This window comes from Ailuropoda melanoleuca, chromosome 10 (assembly GCF_002007445.2).
Source record: "Ailuropoda melanoleuca isolate Jingjing chromosome 10, ASM200744v2, whole genome shotgun sequence".
NCBI lineage: Eukaryota > Metazoa > Chordata > Mammalia > Carnivora > Ursidae > Ailuropoda > Ailuropoda melanoleuca.
In genome coordinates, this window is record NC_048227.1 from 15,369,036 (window position 1) to 15,389,604 (window position 20,569).

The 20,569-nt window shown below is 38.1% G+C and overlaps 1 protein-coding gene across 1 annotated transcript in view; it reads left to right on the forward strand.

Moving 5' to 3' along the window:
- The window catches only part of SEPTIN14 (septin 14), a 135,469-nt gene that overhangs the window by 66,419 nt on the left and 48,481 nt on the right, over positions 1 to 20,569 (forward strand). The window contains exons 5-6 of the mRNA XM_019806489.2: positions 7,840 to 7,947; positions 8,599 to 8,667. Coding sequence (XP_019662048.1) covers positions 8,614 to 8,667 — 54 coding nt within the window. The 5' untranslated portion in view covers positions 7,840 to 7,947; positions 8,599 to 8,613. The remainder of the gene's footprint in view (positions 1 to 7,839; positions 7,948 to 8,598; positions 8,668 to 20,569) is intronic.

Sequence of the window (20,569 nt, forward strand, 5' to 3'; positions counted from 1 at the left end):
TGGGAAGTACAGAGATGTGGTTTAGGGGAGAAACAGATTGTAGGTGCTGAGAAGGGGAGGGAGCCGTGGTCACAGAGAAGGGCAACAGAGAAAGCACACAGAAGAGCATACAAGGAGAACGTTTCCCCAAAGCCATTGGTTTGGAAAGTGGGAGGGGCTGAAATTTCATGAGTTCTTTTTTTTTTTTAATTTTTATTTTGTTATATTAGTCACCATGCAGTACATCCCCAGTTGTTGATGCAATGTTCCATGAGTCATTATTTGCATATAACACCCAGTGAACCATGCAATATGTGCCCTCCTTAATACCTATCACTGGGAATGAACCATGAGAGACTATGGACTCTGGGAAACAAACTGAGGGCTTCATGAGTTCTTTTAACCAGTGGGGCTTAAAGTCTAGAGTTTTATTTTACTTTTTAAATTTTTAAATTTAAATTCAATTTAATTAACATGTACTGTATTATTAGTTTCAGAGGTAGAATTCAGTGATTTGTCAGTTCCATACAACACCCAGTGCTCATTACTTCAAGTGCCCTCCTTAATGCCCATCACCTAGTTTCCCTATCTGCCCAACAACCTTCCCTCCAGCAACCCTGTTTGTTCCCTATAGTTAAGAGTCTTTTATGGTTTGCCTCCCTCTCTGCTTTCTTCTTAGTTTATTTCTCCTTCCTTTCCCCATGTTCAGCTGTTTTGTTTCTTAAATTCCACATATGAGTGAAATCATATGGTATTTGTCTTTCTTTGACTGACTTATTTTGCTTAGCGTAATCCCCTCTAGTTCCATCCATGTCATTGCATATGGCAAGATGAAGCTGGTTGGTGCCATTTCTCTCCCCCCACAAAAACCCAGAGCCCTTTATTATTATATGGTGTTCTCCTTTGTCTCTTGTTACAGTCTTTGTTTTAAAATTTATTTTGTCTGATATAGTACTGCTACTATGACTTTCTTTTGACATCCATTTGCATGGTATGTTTCTCTGTCCCCTCCCTTTCAATCTGCAGGTGTCTTTAGGTCTAAAATGAGTCTTTTGTAGGCAGCATATACATGGATCTTATTTTTTTAAATCTATTCAATTACCTTATATCTTTTGATTGGGGCATTAAGTCCATTTACATTCAAAGTAAGTATTGATAGGTATGAGTTTATTCCCATTTTATTACTTGTTTTGTGGTTATTTCTGAAGTTTTTCTGTGATCCTTTCTTCTCTTTCTCTCTTTCATGGTTTGCTGGTTTCCTTTAGTGATATATTTGGATTTCTTTCTTATTCTTTGCATATCTTAGTGATTTTTGATTTGTGGTTACCATTAGGTTTGTATATACCATCTTCTGCATATTAATTTGATGGTTGTTTAAGTTTGAACCTACTCTCATTCCTCTCCTCCCCATATTTTAGGTATATGGTGTCATATTTTATATCTTTTTATTTCATGAGTACCTTGACTGATTTTTTTTTACAGATACATTCATTTTTATTGTTTTTGTGTTTCCTATTTTTATGCTGTCACTCTTTCTTTCTCCTCAAAGACTTTTGTTTGTCTGGGGAAACTCTTTAAGTCTCCCTCTATTCTAGAATGATAGCCTTGTTGGAGAGCTCATTCTTGGCTGCAGATTTTTCCCCATTCAGCACTTTGAATGTATCATGCCATTCCCTTCTGGCTTGCAAAAATTCTGCTGAAAAATCCTCTGATAACCTTATGAGGTTTCCCTTGTATGTAACTGTTTACTTTCATATTGCTGCTTTTAATTTTTTCTTCTCTCACTACATTTTGCTATTTTATTTTATTTTATTTTTTATTAAGTTCAGTTAGCCAGCATATAGTACATCAAAAGTATTTGGTGTAGTGTTCAATGATTCATCAGTTGCGTACAACACCCAGTGCTCATCACAACACATGCCTATTTTAGTTACAATAGATCTTGGTGTGGATTTGCTTGTGTTGAATTTGTTGGGGGCATCTCTGAGCCTCCTGGATCTAGGTATTTGTTTCCTTCCCCAGATTAGGGAAGTTTTCAGCTATTTTTTCTTCAAATAAAACTTCTGCCCCCTTTTCTCTCTCTTTTCTTTCTGGGATCACTATAATGTGAATGTTATTAAGCTTGATGGAGTCACTGAGTTCCTTAAGTTTATTCTCATTTTGCATAATTCTTTTTTCTCTCTTTTGTTCAGCTTAATTACTGTGTCTTCTAGTTTATTATTTTTTCCCTCTGCTTCTTCTAGCCTGCTATTTATTCCATCAAATGTATATTTTATTTTATTTTATTTTTTTTTAAAGATTTTTTATTTTATTTATTCGACAGAGATAGAGACAGCCAGCGAGAGAGGGAACACAAGCAGGGGGAGTGGGAGAGGAAGAAGCAGGCTCATAGCATAGAAGCCTGATGTGGGGCTCGAACCCATAACGCCGGGATCACGCCCTGAGCCGAAGGCAGACGCTTAACCGCTGTGCCACCCAGGCGCCCCTCAAATGTATATTTTAAAAAAGATTTATTTATTTATTTTGAGACAATGAGCAGATGAGGGGAGGGGCAGAGGGAGAAAATCTTCAAGCAGACTCCCTGCTTAGCACAGACCCCCCCACCCCTGCAATGTGGGCTAGTCCCCACAACCCATGAGGTCATGACCTGAGCTGAAACCAAGAGTTAGACACTGAACTGACAACCATCCAGGTACCCTGCCATCAAGTGTATTTTTTTAAAGATTTTATTTATTTGAGGAGAGAGAACAAGGGAGCATGAGTGCCACACGAATGGGGGAGGGGCAGAGGGAGAAACAGACTCCCCACTGAGCAGGGAGCCCAATGCGGGGCTCAATTCCAGGACCCTGAGACGAAGGCAGGCACTTAATGACTGAGCCACCCGGGCACCCCCGGGATGTGCATTTTTAGCTAGGTGGTGCTGGTCCTCCTCCACCAGGGACACTGCAAAGCATGCACAGGTGAGGGGTGCAGTTATAACAAGGTGTGTACGTCCTGTGGCAGGTTGGGAGATACAGCATTGGCAGGGTTTGCACAGATTCTCTGGGGAAGAGGATCCACAGCTCGAGTCCAAGGCAGGTCTGTTGGTAGAGGCCAGGGCATGGTGTAAGCAAGTTTGGTAGTGAATACTGGAGCCTTGGTGGTTCTGGCAGGTGGCTGTGTGTTTTTGGTGAGGAGTGGGGGAAGGAAATGGCATCTTTTAGCTCCTTTATTCCTGGAGAAGCCCCTCAGGGAACTCTGAGATTTGTCTTCCTCCTGTATATCTGTGAGCTATTTGCTCTGCTGTTTCTTTAAGGTTAGGGGTTCAGCTTCCTGTCACCCTCCAGGCTGTCTCAGAGCCAATTCTGCTGGTTTTGAAAGTTCCAGGCTTTAGGTTCTGCAGGTTGTAAGCACTCAGAAATTTGGCCCCTCTCATTTTCAAAGCCAGATGCTATAGGGATTTCTCTTCCCTTTGTAGGCTCCCTGGTGCGATAGTAATTTTTTCTCCCTTCTCTTGCCCGTGGCTTCCTCCCTCTGGTTGTCAGACCTATTGGTGTTTGTGTTCTCACCTAGTCCTCACCCTTCCTACTCTTTCAACGTGGCTTTTTTTTCTACATTTAGTTGTGGACTTTGTTCAGCTAGTCTCTGGGTCCTTTTCTGTGTTGTTTTCTCTGGTGCAAGAGTTATCTAGTCATATCCATGGGATGAGGTGGATTTAGGGTCCTCTCACTCTGCCATCTTCCCTGTAAGCTCCCAAACCATATTTTCTCAAAGGAAATTGTTGAGAAGAATTGCAGTTTTTCAAATCTCTAAAATGTTTGGCTTAATTAAAGAAAGCTGGTGAAAAAAATTTAAAAAGACAGATATAGACATCTTCTGTTGATAAACCGGAAAACTTAATATTGTTAAGGTGTAAATATTATTCAGAATGACCTCTGTTCAATGTAATCCCTATCAAAATTCAAACATGTTTCCAGAAATAGGAAAATTTGTTCTAAAATTCATGAAGAGTTTTCAGGGGTCCTATAAAGGCAAAAAAATGTTGAAAATAGGAAAAGGTTGGAAGTCTCAGATTTCCTGATATCAAAACTTATTACAATACTGCAGTAATCAAAACAGTGTGGCATTGGCATAAAGACAAATATATAGACCAAAATGAAATAGAATAGGAAGCCCAGAAATAAACCCTCACATATATAATCAAATGATTTTCTAACTACAGTCCCAAGAGCATTCAATGGGGGAAAGAATGGACTTTTCAACAAATAGTGTTGGGAAATCTGGATATTCATATCCCAGAAAATAAAGTTGGACCCTAACCCTCCACCATATACAAAATTAACTCAAAATGGATCAAAGACCTAAATGTGAGAACTAAAATTATAAAACTCAGAAGAATCCATAGGAGTACAACTTCATGACATGCTCCTGGAAATGATTTCTTGCATTTGACATCAAAAGCACAGGCAACAAAAGAAAAAAAATAAATTAGATCTCATCAATATTTAACACTTTTGTAGATCAAAGGACACTGGTAATAGAGTGAAAAGACAATCAACAAAATGGGAGACATTATTTGCAAATAATTATATCTGATAAGAGGTTAATATCCAGAATATAAAAACTCATACAATTCAACAACAAATAAGAGACAACCAGATTAAAAAGTGGTCTCGAATAGACATTTCTTCAAACAAGGTATACAAATAGCTAATAAGCACATGAAAAGGTATTCAACATCATTAATTATTAGGAAAATGCAAATCAAAACCGTAAGATGACACTTCACACCTACTAGGATGGCTACTATTAACAAAAACAGAAAATACAAGTGTTGGGAGGGATGTGGAGAAATGGGAACATTTGTGCTTGGCTAGTGGGAATGCAGAATTGTACATGTGCTGTGGAAAACAGTTAAGCAGTTTCTCCAAAAATTAAACAGAATTACAATATGATCCAGCAATTCTGCTTCTGGGCATATGCCCACCCCAAAATTGAAATCAGGGTCTCAAAAAGAAATTTGCATTTTCATGTTCATTGCAACATTATTTACAATAGCCAAAAAGAAGAGACCCAGTGTCCACTGACAGATGAATGGATAAGCAAAATGTAGTATATGCATATTATGGAATATCATTCAGCCTTTAAAAGGAAGAAAATTCTATGTAATGAGCACTGGTGTTATAAGCAACTGATGAATCACTAAATTCTACCCCTGAAACTAATAATACATTATATATTAACTAAATTGAATTTAAATAAAGAATTTTAAAAAGGAAGAAAATTCTGACACATACTACAACATGGATGAATCTTGAAGATGTTATGCTAAGTGAAATAATTCAGTCACAAAAGGACAAATATTATATGATTCCACTTATATGGGATACCGAGAGTATCCAAATTCCGACATTCACAGTAAGTACAGAGATTGTCAGGGGCTGGAGGTGGGGTGAAGGGGATGGCCATTTGCTGTTTAATGAGTATAGTCAGTTTGAGAAAAGGAAGAGTTCTGGAGATGAAGGGTGGTGATGATTGTGCAACAAAGTGAATTTACTGAATACCACTGAACTTAAAATGATGAATTTTATGTCATAACATAACCATATTCTAACTTAATATAAAAAAGCAAAAATAAAAAGACAACTCATTTACCATATCTGCTTCTACATTCAATCTCTTGAAATATATTGTCTTGGTTGATGTTTCTTTTTTTAATTTTAATTTTAATTTATTTTTTTATTATGTTCAGTTAGCCACTGTATAGTACATCATTAGTTTTTGATGTAGTGTTCAAGGATTCATTAGTTACGTGGTTGATGTTTCTGAAGAAAATCTGGCTTCATATAGATATGTAGTGGGAGGAAAGGAATCCTTAAGTAGTTTTCTCACATAATTATTAATGTTTTTCTTTGATACTCCACCAAAATGTGACAAGATATGTTGTAATGTAGAAGCTGAAATCATATTAAAGAACCTTTTGTTTTATTACATTAAAATCTGTTGTTCTATCTCACTCTCCAAATGGATCTTGAACTCCCGTATGACTTTGTAATGTAATGCATCGATCATTTGGAAAATACCTGTTTACTATATCCAACCCAGTGTTACTTGGCGGAGGGTGATTTTACCCTTTAGGAAATATTTGGCAATATCTGGAAACAGGTTTGGTTGTCACACTCAAGGTTTCCTACTGTCATCTACTAAGTACAGGCCAGAGATGCCACTAAACATCGTACAGCCACTTCACAACAAAGAATTATATGGCCTCAAATGTCAATTTTTGGGAAACCTAGTCTATTTAATACTGACATGCTTCATTATACAACATCAAAATTTTATATTTGTTAATACGACCACTAATCTTTTAGGGCAAGTTTGTAAGCATTAGGAATCTGTCAGGATCATGATGGTGGATATGAGTGCTCTAAAAACTTCAAGACTCAAATTTTACCATTTGCAACATATATTTCCAGTTATTTTCCTTCATGTTACAAAGCACATTTTATTCATTTTCAAGAAACTGTCCTAGAAATAACAAAGCCTGAAAACTAATGTTGTCAGTTGTTTTTTTCAATGGAAATTGTTGTTCCTTGCCAAAAGGAGTTACTATTTCTCACAACCACATTACTTGTTTTGCCTAAGACATCCATCACACTTGCATAGTATGAATATTCGTGGGTATTCGCTGCCTTTTTCTTTTTGGATGAATGTGTGAAGTGACTAACACAGTGACTAATAATACGATTTGGTGCCACTGCCTTAATTAAAGTAGCAACAGTTTCACCTACCATTGCTTTTGAACCATCAGTGGAAATGTCAACACATTGGAAAAAACAAATCACCTTCATGTTATTAGAAAAAATTTTGACCTTATGGACTCCCTGAAAGAGTGTCAGTGATCTCCAGAGTCCTAGGGAACATACTTTGAGAATTTTGGCTCAGACTTATGTGACATAAATAAACTCCACAATTTGTTTAAGGCAAAGTTAGTTAGGTTTTAAAATACAAGATCACTTGTATCTCCAGTTTTCAAGCCATCTTGTACAGGCTTGCCAAAAAGTCAGCAGTTAGAGATTCTCTTTTTCTGAAAATATTTTTCTCTTTTATGCAGCTTTGTTAAGATGTGACTGACAAATAAAAACTATATATATTTAAGGTGCACAATGTGATGTTTTGATATACATTGTGAAATGATTATCCCAATAAAGCTACCATTACCTCACAGAGTTACCATTGGGTGGGGGGGGGGGGCGGGGAAGAACACTTAAGATCTACTCTTTTAGCAAATTTCAAGTATGCAAACACCATGATATATAGTAGATCTCCAGAACTTTTTCATCCGCATAACTAAAACTTGAAACTCTTGAATTTATAGTAACATTTCAAATTCTGAGAGGTTATATAGAAAAAGTTAAGAAACAGTTATTTTTTAGTGGTTTAGATGTTTAGTTGATTGCAATTAAAAGCTGGAAATCACTGCAATTACCTATCATTAAAGTTCTGCTAAATAATATAAATATAAATAATAATAATAATAATATATACTAGACTAGAGTAAATCATACCATAAAACAACACGATTTGTATTAGAGGACACTATTTGCTATGAAGGAAAAAAATGAGGTCAATATATTTACAAAAGAGGAATAATCCTCAGGATGTATCAAGTGAAGAAACCATGGTACAGAGCCATTCTTTGATTCTGTTTGCTTTTTTTTTTTTGCTATACTTGTGTATAATATTTCCTTTTAAATCATGGTTCATACTCTCATATCTTTGTGCTGTACTCAAAAGTAGGGTAGCATGTCCTTCTCAGGCAGTTCTGCTTAGAAATCAGCACAAAATGCTCTTTTGTACCTCTCCTCCCTTGTTCCACAGTGTTGCAAACAGAGTGAATATTTGGTCCATAACTGGGGACAGTAGAAAGAACACCAGCTTTGGATCAGTTCAGACCTGTGTCTGCTGCATAGTTGAAATCTTGGGCAAGTAAGTTACCTGAATTTTTCTGAATCTGAATTTTCTCACTTGGCATATGGCAACAAAAATATGTCTATATCTATCTATGGGGACTAAAGGAGCTGAAGCACATCAGCACTCAGCACAATGCTGGTGCATAATAAGGGCGTCATAAATGACAATTGTTATTAATTTAGTTCAATGTCTAAGGGACTTGTTTAGATTTTACAGGCTCTTCTTTCCCAATTCTCCTTAAATAAGTACACTATAACACCCTAGTCTTCCCTGATAAGCTACTCAAGAAAGTTAAGTAATTATGTACTTTCCTGATTCTTTTAAGCACTTTTTAAAGCAAAATTTCCTATTTCACATCCAGATAGTACTTGAAAGAAGAATGCTCTCTGTTGTCTTGATTTCAGAAGAGAGTTTACCTTTCTTTGGATGATTTTGCATGTTTATGGTTAAATGTATCTCTGTACATAAGTTAAATGTTACATATTATTTATTATATAGGAACCTGTCTAGGAAAACAGCCACAATTTAAAACAGGTCAATTGTCTGGACTGAAAGCCGAAAGCTGGGATAAATGTCCTATTAGACTCCCTTATTGATCTAAATTATATTATAGGAATATAGCCTTCTAAAGTAGTTTTAAAAAGATTTTTATTTCTTCATTTTCAGCTTTTTCAACCTGGCATGGCAGAAAAACCAGTGTGTATGCCCACGCAAATACCCCGTGGTGAAGATGTAGTTGAGTATATCTTTCAAATAGAACTTTCCATTTTGTACTTTAACGAGATTGGGTGATTTTTAAAATATTGACTCAGTAAAATGATATAGACATAGATGATACAGGGTCATGTTTGTTGTTTGCACATGAATTAACTTTTATATTGATTGGACTTAAATACCAATAATGGTTTAAATAACTGTTGCCTGTTTCTTGAGTTTGCAGACCTTTTTAGTAGTGCAAAAGAGTATTCCTATTTAACACCAAAGAATAACAAATTAAAACTTAAGAACTTCCCATTAGATGAGAAGAATAGCATTATTTTGATCCATGTATTTGTGGAACTTTATGTGCTGATAATAAATAACATTAAAATGAAATTATTTTAGGAAATGGTTGAGTGATTGCTTGTTAATTTCTTTGCTTAGTGGGAGATTGAACCAAGTTTCATTTTAAGATGAGTGTCTATACTAGGGACAATATATAATAATTCACATAAAAATTTACACTAAAAAGAAGTATGCCTGAATGGGTGAAAACTCAGTTTTGAATTCTTTTTCAGCAGAATTTCAAATATATACATGAGTATTGATCTATGTTAAATCATGTTCATTTATGTTTTTTTTATTTAAATTCAATTAGCCAAGGTTCAGTACATCATTGGTTTTTGATATAATGTTCAGTGATTCATTAGTTCAGTTTAACACTCAGTGCTCATCATATCACGTGCCCTCTTTAATGCCCATCACCCAGTTACCCCACCCCCCCCCCACCTCCCTTTCAGCAACCCTCAGTTTGTTTCCCCGGAGTCAAGAGTCTCATATGGTTTGCCTCCCTCTCTGATGTCTTCCCATTCGGTACCCCCCCCACCCCTATTGTCTTAATAACTAATAGCTCTCTTCTTGGTGCTTTCTCTTCCAAACATGTAGGGTTTTCTGTATCCAAACTACAATATTTTTTTCCTTTTCCTTCTCACTGGTACTCCTCTGGAGTGAATGACTTATTCAATTTTATTTTTCTATCAGTCATACTTTTAAAATCACACTTAATCCACCTTTCATCTTCAGTGTTTTTTAAACTACTGTCAAAGGTTTGTTTCAGAAACTAAACCACTGACTTATGTCCATTCCATATTATCTTTGGTTCCCTCTTTGTGTGTGTGTGTTTTTTTTAAAGATTTTATTTATTTATTCGACAGAGAGATAGAGACAGCCAGCGAGAGAGGGAACACAAGCAGGGAGAGTGGGAGAGGAAGAAGCAGGCTCATAGCGGAAGAGCCTGATGTGGGGCTCGATCCCATAACGCCGGGATCACGCCCTGAGCCGAAGGCAGACGCTTAACCGCTGTGCCACCCAGGGGCCCCAGGTTCCCTCTTTGTGTTAAATCATGGTGAACACTCCTTTGTTTACGTGATATTAAAATAATAAAATTTTTGAATTAGAAGGGATCCGGAAGGCCAATAGTGAAACTTTAATCCGATATATAAATGCATGCTACACATTTTTTAGGAAGTAATCTTATAGCGTCTTTTTTGTGGAACCCTTTTGCAATTAGCAACTAGTTTATTCTCTCATTTATATTAAAACTATCATGTTCAAAAAGTAGGAAAGAGAAAACACTTCTCTCAACCTAGTTTTTTTTTTTTATTAACTTTTTTTTACCAGCAGTAACTAATCTTTGGACAACTTTTTATATCAGCACACAGATCAGCCTCATTCTTTTTAATAGCTTAGCTCTGTACTCCCTAGTACACAGTTGTTATGAAAGTACTTTTCTTCAATAACCAGTCCCCTCTAGGTAGTGATAAGGTAACTCCTGCTTTTTTTTTTTCTTTTTTCCTTTCCTTTTTTTTTTTTTTTTATGATGTTAGTCACCATACAGTACATCATTAGTTTTTGATGTAGTGTTCCATGATTCATTGTTTGCGTATAACACCCAGTGCTCCATGCAATACGTGCCCTCCTTAATACCCATCACCGGGCTAGCCCATTTCCCCACCTCCCTCCCCTCTGAAACCCTCAGTTTGTTTCCCAGAGTCCATAGTCTCTCATGGTTCATTCCCACTTCTGTTTACCCACCCTTCATTCTTCCCTTCCTTCTCCTACCGATCTTCCTGCTATTCCTTATGTTCCACAAATGAGTGAAACCATATGATAATTATCTTTCTCTGCTTGACTTATTTCACTTAGCATAATCTCCTCTGGTCCCGTCCATGTTGCTGCAAATGTTGGATAATCATTCTCTCTGATGGGCAAGTAATATTCCATTGTATATATGGACCACATCTTCTTAATCCAGTCATCTGTTGAGGGGCATCTCGGCTCCTTCTACTGTTTAGCTATTGTGGACAATGCTGCTATGAACATTGGGGTGCATATGGCCCTTCTCTTCACTATGTCTGTATCTTTGGGATAAATACCCAGTAGTGCAATTGCTGGGTCATAGGGTAGCTCAATTTTTAACTTTTTGAGGGACCTCCACACTGTTTCCCAAAGTGGCTGTACCAACTTGCATTCCCACCAGCAGCGTAAGAGGGTTCCCCTTTCTCCACATCCTCTCCAGCATTTGTTGTTTCTTGCCTTCTCAACTTTTGCCATTCTAACTGGTGTTAGGTGGTATCTCAGTGTGGTTTTGATTTGAATTTCCCTGATGGCTAGTGATGTTGAACATTTTTTCATGTGTCTGTTAGCCATTAGTATGGTTTTTTTTTTGGAAAAGTGTATGTTCATATCTTCTACCCATTTTTTTATTTGATTATTTGTTTCTTGGGTATTGAGTTTGAGAAGTTCTTTGTAGATCTTGGATACCAGAATTTTATCTGTAGTGTCATTTGCAAATATCTTCTCCCATTCCATGGGTTGCCTCTTTATTGTGTTGACTGTTTCCTTTGCTGTGCAGAAGCTTTTTATCTTGATGAAGTCCCAAAAGTTCATTTTTGCTTTTGTTGCCCTTGCCTTTAGAGACGTGTCATGAAAGAAGTTGCAGTGGCCGATGTTGAAGAGGTTACTGCCTATGTTCTCCTCTATGATTTTGATGGATTCCTGTCTCACATCAAGGCCTTTCATCCATTTGGAGTTTATCTTTGTGTATGGTGTGAGAGAGTGGTCGAGTCTCATTCTTCTGTATATAGCTATCCAATTTTCCCAGCACCATTTATTGAAGAGACTGTCTTTTTTCCACTGGATGTTTTTTCCTGCTTTGTCAAAGATTAGTTGACCATAGAGTCGAGTGTCCATTTCTGGAGTCTGTATTCTGTTCCATTGGTCTATGTGTCTGTTTTGTGTCAGTACCATGCTGTCTTGGTAATCACAGCTTTTTAGTATAGCTTGAAATCAGGCAACGTGATGTGCTCAGCTTTGTTTTTCTTTTTCAATATTTCCTTGGCAATCCAGGATCTTTTCTGGTTTCCCACTAATTTCAAGATTGTTTCTTCCAGCACTTTGAAATATCTCATNCATTACCTCTTTGTAGTATAGCTTGAAATCAGGCAATGTGATGTCCCCAGCTTTGTTTTTCTTTTTCAACTTTTCCTTGGTGATTCAGGGTCTTTTCTGGTTCCACACAAATTTTAGGATTGTTTGTTCCAGCTCTTTGAAAAATGTCATTGGTATTTTGATCGGGATGGCGTTGAAAGTGTAGATTGCTCTGGGTAGCATAGACAATTTAACTGTGTTTCTTCTTTCAATCCATGAGCATGGAATGTTTTTCCATCTTTTTGTGTCTTCTTCAATGTCTTTCATCAGTGTTCTGTAGTTTCTAGAGTATAGATCCTTTACCTCTCTGGTTAAGTTTATTCCGAGATATCTTATGGTTTTTGGTGCTATTGTAAATGGAATGGATTCCCTAACTTCTCTTTCTTCAGTCTCATTGTTCGTTTATAGAAATGCAACTGATTTCTGTGCATTGACTTTGTATCCTGCCACGTTACTGAATTGTTGTATGAGTTCTAGTAATTTGGGGGTGGAGTCTTTTGGGTTTTCCATATAAAGTGTCATGTCCTCTGCGAAGAGGGAGAGTTTGACTTCTTTTTTGCCATTTGTATACCTTTTATTCTTTTTTGTTGTCTGATTGCTGTTGCTAGGACTTCTAGTACTATGTTGAACAATAATGGTGAGAGTGGGCATCCTTGTCATGTTTCTGATCTTAAGGGAAAGGCTCTCAGCTTTTCCCCATTGAGAATGATATTTGCTGTAGGCTTTTCATAAATGGTTTTTATGAAATTGAGGAATGTACCCTCTATCCCTACACTCTGAAGGGTTTTAATCAGGAAAGGATGCTGTATTTTGTCAAATGCCTTTTCTGCATCAATTGAGAGGATCATATGGTTCTTGTCTCTACTCTTATTAATGTGATCTATCACACTGATCAATTTTTTAAAAAGATTTTTATTTATTTATTTGACATAGATAGAGACAGCCAGCGAGAGAGGGAACACAAGCAGGGGGAGTGGGAGAGGAAGAAGCAGGCTCATAGCAGAAGAGCCTGATGTGGGGCTCGATCCCATAACGCTGGGATCACGCCCTGAGCTGAAGGCAGATGCTCAACCACTATGCCACCCAGGCGCCACTCTTTTGGTGTCGGTTAAGACCTGTTTTGCTGGGGGGCGCCTGGGTGGCACAGCGGTTAAGCATCTGCCTTCGGCTCAGGGCGTGATCCTGGCGTTATGGGATTGAGCCCCACATCAGGCTCCTCTGCTATGAGCCTGCTTCTTCCTCTCCCACTCCCTCTGCTTGTGTTCTTTCTCTCGCTGCCTGTCTCTCGCTCTGTCAAATAAATAAATAAATAAATAAATAAATAAAATCTTAAAAAAAAAAAAAAAAGACCTGTTTTGTTATCCAGTGTATGGTCTATTCTGGAGAAAGTTCCATGTGCGTTTGAAAAGAATGAGTATTCTGTTGGTCTAGGGTGTAGTGTTCTGTATATATCTATGAGGTCCATCTGGTCCAGTATGTCATTCAAAGCTCTTGTTTCTTTGTTGACTTTCTGCTTAGATGATCTGTCTATTGCTGAGAGTGGAGTGTTGAGGTTCCCTACTATTAATGTATTGTTATCTATATGTCCTTTATTCGATTAAGAGTTGGCTTATGTAACTGGCTGCTTCCCTGGTGGGGGCATAGATATTTATAATTGTTAGATCCTCTTGTTGGATAGACCCTTTAAGAATAATATAGTGTCCTTCTGTATCTCTAACTACAGTCGTTAGCTTAAAATCTAATCTGTCTGATATGATAATTGCTACTCCAGCTTTCTTTTGAGGTCTGTTGGCATGAAAAATCACTCTCCATCCCTTCACTTTCAGTCTGGATGTATCTTTAGGTTCAAAATGAGCCTCTTGTAGACAGCATATGGATGGTTCATGTCTTTTTATCCAATCTGCAACCCTGTGGCGTTTTATGGGAGCATTTAGGTCATTCACATTGAGAGTGATTATTGAGAGGTATGATTTTAATGTTGTCATGTTGCCTGTGAAGTCCTTGTTTCTATAGATTGTCTCCATAAATTTCTGTTCTGTATCACTCTTGGGGTCTTTCCCCTTTTATAGAACCTCCCTTAATATTTCTTGTAGAGCTGGCTTGGTGGTCATATTTTCTTTCAGTTTCTGCCAGTCTTGGAAGCTCCTTGTCTCTCCATCCATTCTGAATGACAGCCTTGCTGGATACAGTATCCTTGGCTGCATGTTCTTCTCGCTTAGTGTTCTGAATATGGCTTGCCAGCTTTTTCCGGCTTGCCAGGTCTCTGTGGACAGGTCCAACATTATTCTGATGTTCCTCCCTCTGTACGTGAGGAATCTCTTCCCCCTTGCCACTTTCAAGATTGTTTCCTTGGATCTAAGATTTGCGAATTGTACTATTATATGTCATAGTGTTGGTCTGTTCTCATTGATCTTGGGAGGGGTCCTCTCTGCCTCTTGGACATGAATGCTTGTTTCCTTCGCTGGATTAGGGAAGTTCTTGGCTACAATTTGTTCAAATATCTCTTCTAGACCTCTCTCTGTCTCTCCACCCCCTCGGGGAGGCCGATGATTCTGACATTGGAACGTTTCATTGAGTTAGTCATCTCCGGTAGTCTTTTTTTCTTGAAAGTGGAGTTTTTTAAGCCATGTTTCTTCTCTTTCCTTCTTTTCTATCATCTCATCCTCTAACTCACTAATTCCTTCTGCCTAGTTTACCCTGGCAGTCAGAGCATCCAGTTTAGACTGCATTTGATTTATAGCATTCTTAATTTCCGCCAGATTCATTCTCATTTCAGCCCTTAGAGATAGATTTTCGTTAATATTTTTTTCAAGCCTACACATCATCTTGACAATTGTTACTCTGAAATCCATTTCTGACAATTTGGTTATATCCATATCCATTAGTTCTGTGGCAGAGGCCATAGTCTCTGTTTCTTCCTTTGTTGGGGGTTCCTCCTCCTTGTCATTCTGATGAGGTGTGGTTGCGGGGATGTACAGAGCCCAAATTATTGACCAGAACCCAAGCAAGATGCACCTGTTTTATAGGGACCTTAGGGATGTGGGCTTCTTGTACTTCCAGCCTGCCTTCTGCGGGAGGGGCCTGCCATGCTGATACTCAGGCAACCCTGTTTGGTCAGAGTTGCCCTACCCCCTGTGGGGGGGGTGGACTCAGTGAGAACCAGTTTTGGGGGGCTTTTGTTCTCTGGCGGCTTTCCCTGGTGGCTTTCTGTGACTCTTCTGAGAGTCAGAGCAGCAGTGACCGTATCCAAGCTTCTGTCTCAGAACGGTGAGATCACAGTCTGCCCTCCACTGAGCCTTCCTGGCCACTTTAACTCTTTTTTTGTCAGTGCTGCGAAAACCCACAGCGTCCCAGGTTGTGCGCCCCACAGCTGCTCTCCCAGTCCTCGCTCCCAGTCTGGCATGTCTCTGTCCTTTGTGCTTCTAACACCACCAGCCGCCCCAGTTCCCGCATGCACTCCTGAGCTCCCGGTTTCAGTCTGGTTCACCCACGCGCTCCGGAGCTCCGGTTTTCAGTCTGGTTTCCTGGCGGCTACCGGTCTGCGAGTCTGGCCTGCTCCCCCATGCAGGTGGCTACTGCTTCCTGGGGCCCAAGCGCGGCGGCTCCCTCCCCCCTTCCATTTATCTTCCGATATTGCATGCAGGCTCTCGGCTCCCCGCTTTGTACCTCGAGACACAGCTCTGGAGATGTTCGTTTGTAGAGATCCAGATGTATCTTCTTATGTCTCAGGCTGATTTCGTGGGTGTTCAGGATGGTCTGGTAGATATCCAGCTTGATTCAGGGGACCAGCTGAAAAAAGGTCCCCCACTCCTCTGCCATCTTTTTTTTGCCTCTCTTTTTTCCTTTCTTCCCCTACCCCCTCCTCCTTCTTCTTCTCCTTCTTTCTTCTTCCCAATTCCATATAATGCCACATTTAATATCCTTCTACATACTTTTTCAGGTATATGTTTGAATACTTTGCTAGAAATGGAATTGCTGGGTCAGAAAATACACACAATTTAAAATTTGATAAGTAATTGCTAAATCACTCTTATAAAGATACTATGCCAATTTATACTATAACCATCAATATGTGAGGATGCCTAGTGTTATTTTTAATCTCTCTCCTGTATTGGAATGTAAAGCTTAAGTAGACTCACTTAATTGTTTTTATTAAAGTGTAATTAAGATGCAGTGTTGTATTAGTTTCAGGTATACAATATGATTCAAAAATTCAATACATTACTCAATACTCATAATGATAAATTTACACTTAGTCCCTTTTATCTGTTTCCCCATTCCCCCACCTATCTTTTTTCTGAGAACCACCAGTTTCTTCACTGTATTTAAGAGTATTTTTTGTTTGTCCTTTTTTCTTTTTGTGCTTTGTTTCTTAAATTCCAAATATAAGTAAAACGATATAGCACATGTTTTACTCTAAGTGACTTTTTTCACTAAGCTTTATACCATCTAGGTCCATCCATGTTGTTGCAAATGACAACACCTCATTCTTTTTCATGGCCAAGTAATATTCTATCTCAGATAAATATACCAAATCTTTCTCCTCAAAATTATTATTTAAATTCCAGTTAGTTAACATACAGTGTAATATTAGTTTCACGTGTAGAATTTGGTGATTCAACACTTACATACAATACTTGCTGCTCATCAAAACAAGTGCCCTCCTTAATCCCCATCACATATTTACCACATCCTCCCACCCAAATTCCCTCTGGTAATCATCAGTTTCTTCTCTATAGTTAAGAGTCAGTTTCTTGGTTTGCCTCTCTTTTTTCCCTTATGTTCATTTGTTTTGTTTCTTAAATTCCACATATGAGTGAAATCATATGGTATTTGTCTTTCTCTGAACTAACATATTTCACTTACTCTTTAACTCCATCCATGTCATTGCAAATGTAAGATTTCATTCTTTTTAATGGTTGAGTAATATTTCATTGTGTATATATACCACTTCTTTATCCATTCATCAGTTGATGGATATTTGGGCTCTTTCCATAATTTGGCTATTGTTGATAGTGCTGCTATAAACATTGTGGTACATGTATCCCTTCAAATCAGTGTTTTGGTATTCTTTGTGCAACTGCCTAGTAGTGCAATTGCTGGATTGTAGTGTAGTTCTACTTTGAACTTTTTGAGAAACCTCCATACTGTTTACCTGAGTGGCTTCACCAATTTACATTCCCACCAACAGTGTAAGAGGATTCCCCTTTCTCTACATCCTCACCAAAACCTGTTGTTTCCTATGTTGTTAATTTTAGCCATTCTGCCAGCTGTGAGGTGACATCTCATTGCAGTTTTGATTTGTATTTCCCTGATGATGATACATCTTTGCATGTGCCTTTTGGTCACCTGGATGTCTTCTTTGGAAAAAATGTCTATTTATGTCTTCTGCCTAGTTTTAACTGGATTATTTGTATTTCAGGCACTGAGTTTTATAAGTTCCTTATATATTTTGGATACTAAACCTTCATCAGATATGTCATTTGCAAATACCTTTTCTTATTCCATAAGTTGCCCTTTCAATTGTTGTTTCCTTCACTGTACAGAAGCTTTTTATTTTGATGAAGTCCCAATTGTTTATTTTTGCTTTTGTTTCTCTTGCATCATATCTAGAAAGAAGTTACTATAGCTAGTATTAAAGAGGTTACTGCCTGTGTTCTCCTCTAAGATCTATTTAAAAATTTTTTTTAAATTCACATATAATGTATTGTTTGTTTCAGGGGTACAGGTCTGTGATTCATCGGTCTTACACAACACACAGCACTCACCACAGCACATACCCTCCCCAGTGTCCATTACCCAGCCACCCCATCCCCCCCACTCCTTACCCTCCAGCAACCCTCAGTTTGACTCCTAAGACTAGGAGTCTCTTATGATTTCTTTTTTTTTTTCATTACTATTATGATGTTAGTCATCTCCTGTGGTTTCTCACCCTGGTTTCATCTTGTTTCATTTCTTCTTCTCTTCCCCTATGAGTCTCTGCCTTCTTTCTTAAATTCTGCCAATCGGTGAGATCATATGATAATTGCCTTTCTCTGATTGACTTATTTTGGTTAGCATAATACCTTCTAGTTCCATCCACATTGCTGCAAGTGGCAAGATTTAATTTTTGATGGCTGCGTAATATTCCATTGTATATATATATATACCACAACTTCTTTATCCATTCATCTGTTGAAGGGCATCTCAGCTCCTTACACAGTTTAGCTATTGTGGACATTGCTGCTATGAACATTGGGGTGCCTATTCCCCTTCTTTTCACTACATCTGTATCTTTGGGGTAAATACCTAGTACTGCAATTTCTGGGTCGTAGGGTAGCTCTTTTTTTAACATCTTGAGGAACCTCCATACTGTTTTCCAGAGCGGCTGTACCAGCTTGCATTCTCACTAATAGTGCAAGAAGGTTCTTCTTTCTCCATAACCTCACCAACACTTGTTGTTTACTGTCTTGTTAATTTTTGCCATTGTAACTGCTGTAAGCTGGTATCTCATTGTGGTTTTGATTTGCATTTCCCTGATGGCTAATGATGTTGAACATTTTTCATATCAATTAGCCATTTGTATGTCTTCTTTGGAGAAGTGTCTGTTCATGTCTTTTGGCCATTTCTTGACTTGATTATTTGTTTTTTGGGTGTTGAGTTTGATAAGTTCTTTGTAGATCGTAGATGCCAGGCCTTTGTCTGTAGTGTCATTTGCAAATATCTTCTCCCATGCCATGGATTGCCTCTTAGTTTTGTTGACTGTTTCCTTTTCTGTGTAGTAACTTTTTATCTTGATGAAGTCCCAAAATTTCATTTTTTCTTTTGTTTCCCTTGCCTTCAGGAGACAAATCTTGAAAGAGGTCTCTGTGGCCAATGTGGAAGAGGTTACTGCCTATGTTGTCCTCTAGGATTTTGATGAATTCCTGTCTCACTTTGAGGTCTTTCATCCATTTTGAGTTTATCTTTGTGTATGGTGTAAGAGAATGGTCCAGTTTCATTCTTCCTCACGTGGCTGTCCAAGTTTCCCAACACCATTTGTTGAAGAGACTGTCCTTTTTCCATTGGATATTCTTTCCTGCTTTGTCAAAGACTAGTTGACCATAGAGTTGAGGGTCCATTTTCTGGATTCTCTATTCTGTTCCATTGATCTGTGTGTCTGTTTTTGTGTCTGTACCATACTGTCTTGATGACAGCTTTGTAATAGAGTTTGAAGTCCGACATTGTGATGCCACCAACTTTGGTTTTCTTTTTCAACATTCCTTTGGCTATTTGGGGTCTTTTCAGGTTCCATACAAATTTTAGGATTATTTGTTCCAGTTCTGTGAAAAAAGTTGATGGTATTTTAATAGGGATTGCATTGAATGTGTAGATTGCTCTAGGTAACATAGACATTTTAACAATATTTGTTCTTCCAATTCATGAGCATGGGACGTTTTCCCATTTCTTTGTGTTTTCCTCAATTTCTTTCAGGAGTGTTCTACAGTTTTTTGAGTACAAATCCTTTGCCTCTTTGGTTAGGTTTATTCCTAGGTATCATATGGTTTTTAGTGCAATTGTAAATGGGATCAACTCCTTCATTTCTCTTTCTCCTGTCTGATTGTTGGTGTATAGAAATGCAGCTGATTTCTGTGCATTGATTTTATATCCTGCCATGTTTCTGAACTCCTTTATGAGTTCTAGCAATTTTGGAATGGAGTCTTCTGGGTTTTCCACATAGATTATCATGTCACCTACAAAGAGTGAGAGTTTAACTTCACAGCTGCTATTTCTTCAAATAAAATTTCTACCCCTTTTTCTCTCCCTTCCTCTGGGACTCCTATAATATGCATGTTATTACATTTGATGGAGTCACTGACTTCCATAAGTCTATTCTTGTGCAATACTTTCTCTATGCTGTTCACCTTCTTTAATTTCTGTTACTTTTTCCTCTATGTCACTAATTCACTCTTCCAGCCTGCTGTTCATTGCATCAGGCCTGTTTCCAATCTCGTTTATTTCACTCTTCATCTCTGACTGATTCTTTTTTAAACTCTTTTCTCTCTGCAGTAAGGATCTCCCTGATCGCTTCTATTCTTTTTTTTTTTAAGCCCAGAGAGTGTCCTTGTGATTATTGTTTTAAATTCTCCATCAGACATGTTACTTATTATCTGCTTTGCTTAGATCTCTGGTTGTGACCTTATCTTGTTCTTTCATTTGGGATGAATTCCTCCATTTGGCACTTGTCTAAGTCTTTGTCTGCTTTTGTGCGTTAGAAAAGCCCATTATGTGTCCTGTTCCTGATACTCTCAGGACCCCTGAATGGCTTTGTGAAGAAGAGGTCATATAATGTTCAGGGCCTGATGCTTCAGGGAGTGTCCCTGGTGTGTGCTGCATGCACTTGCTGTTGCTCTGTTCTTCATACCAGTGGTCTGCAGAGGCTCTTCTTGCCTGCAGTGTGCGGTGCTTGGTCCCTGGCCAGAATTGTTTT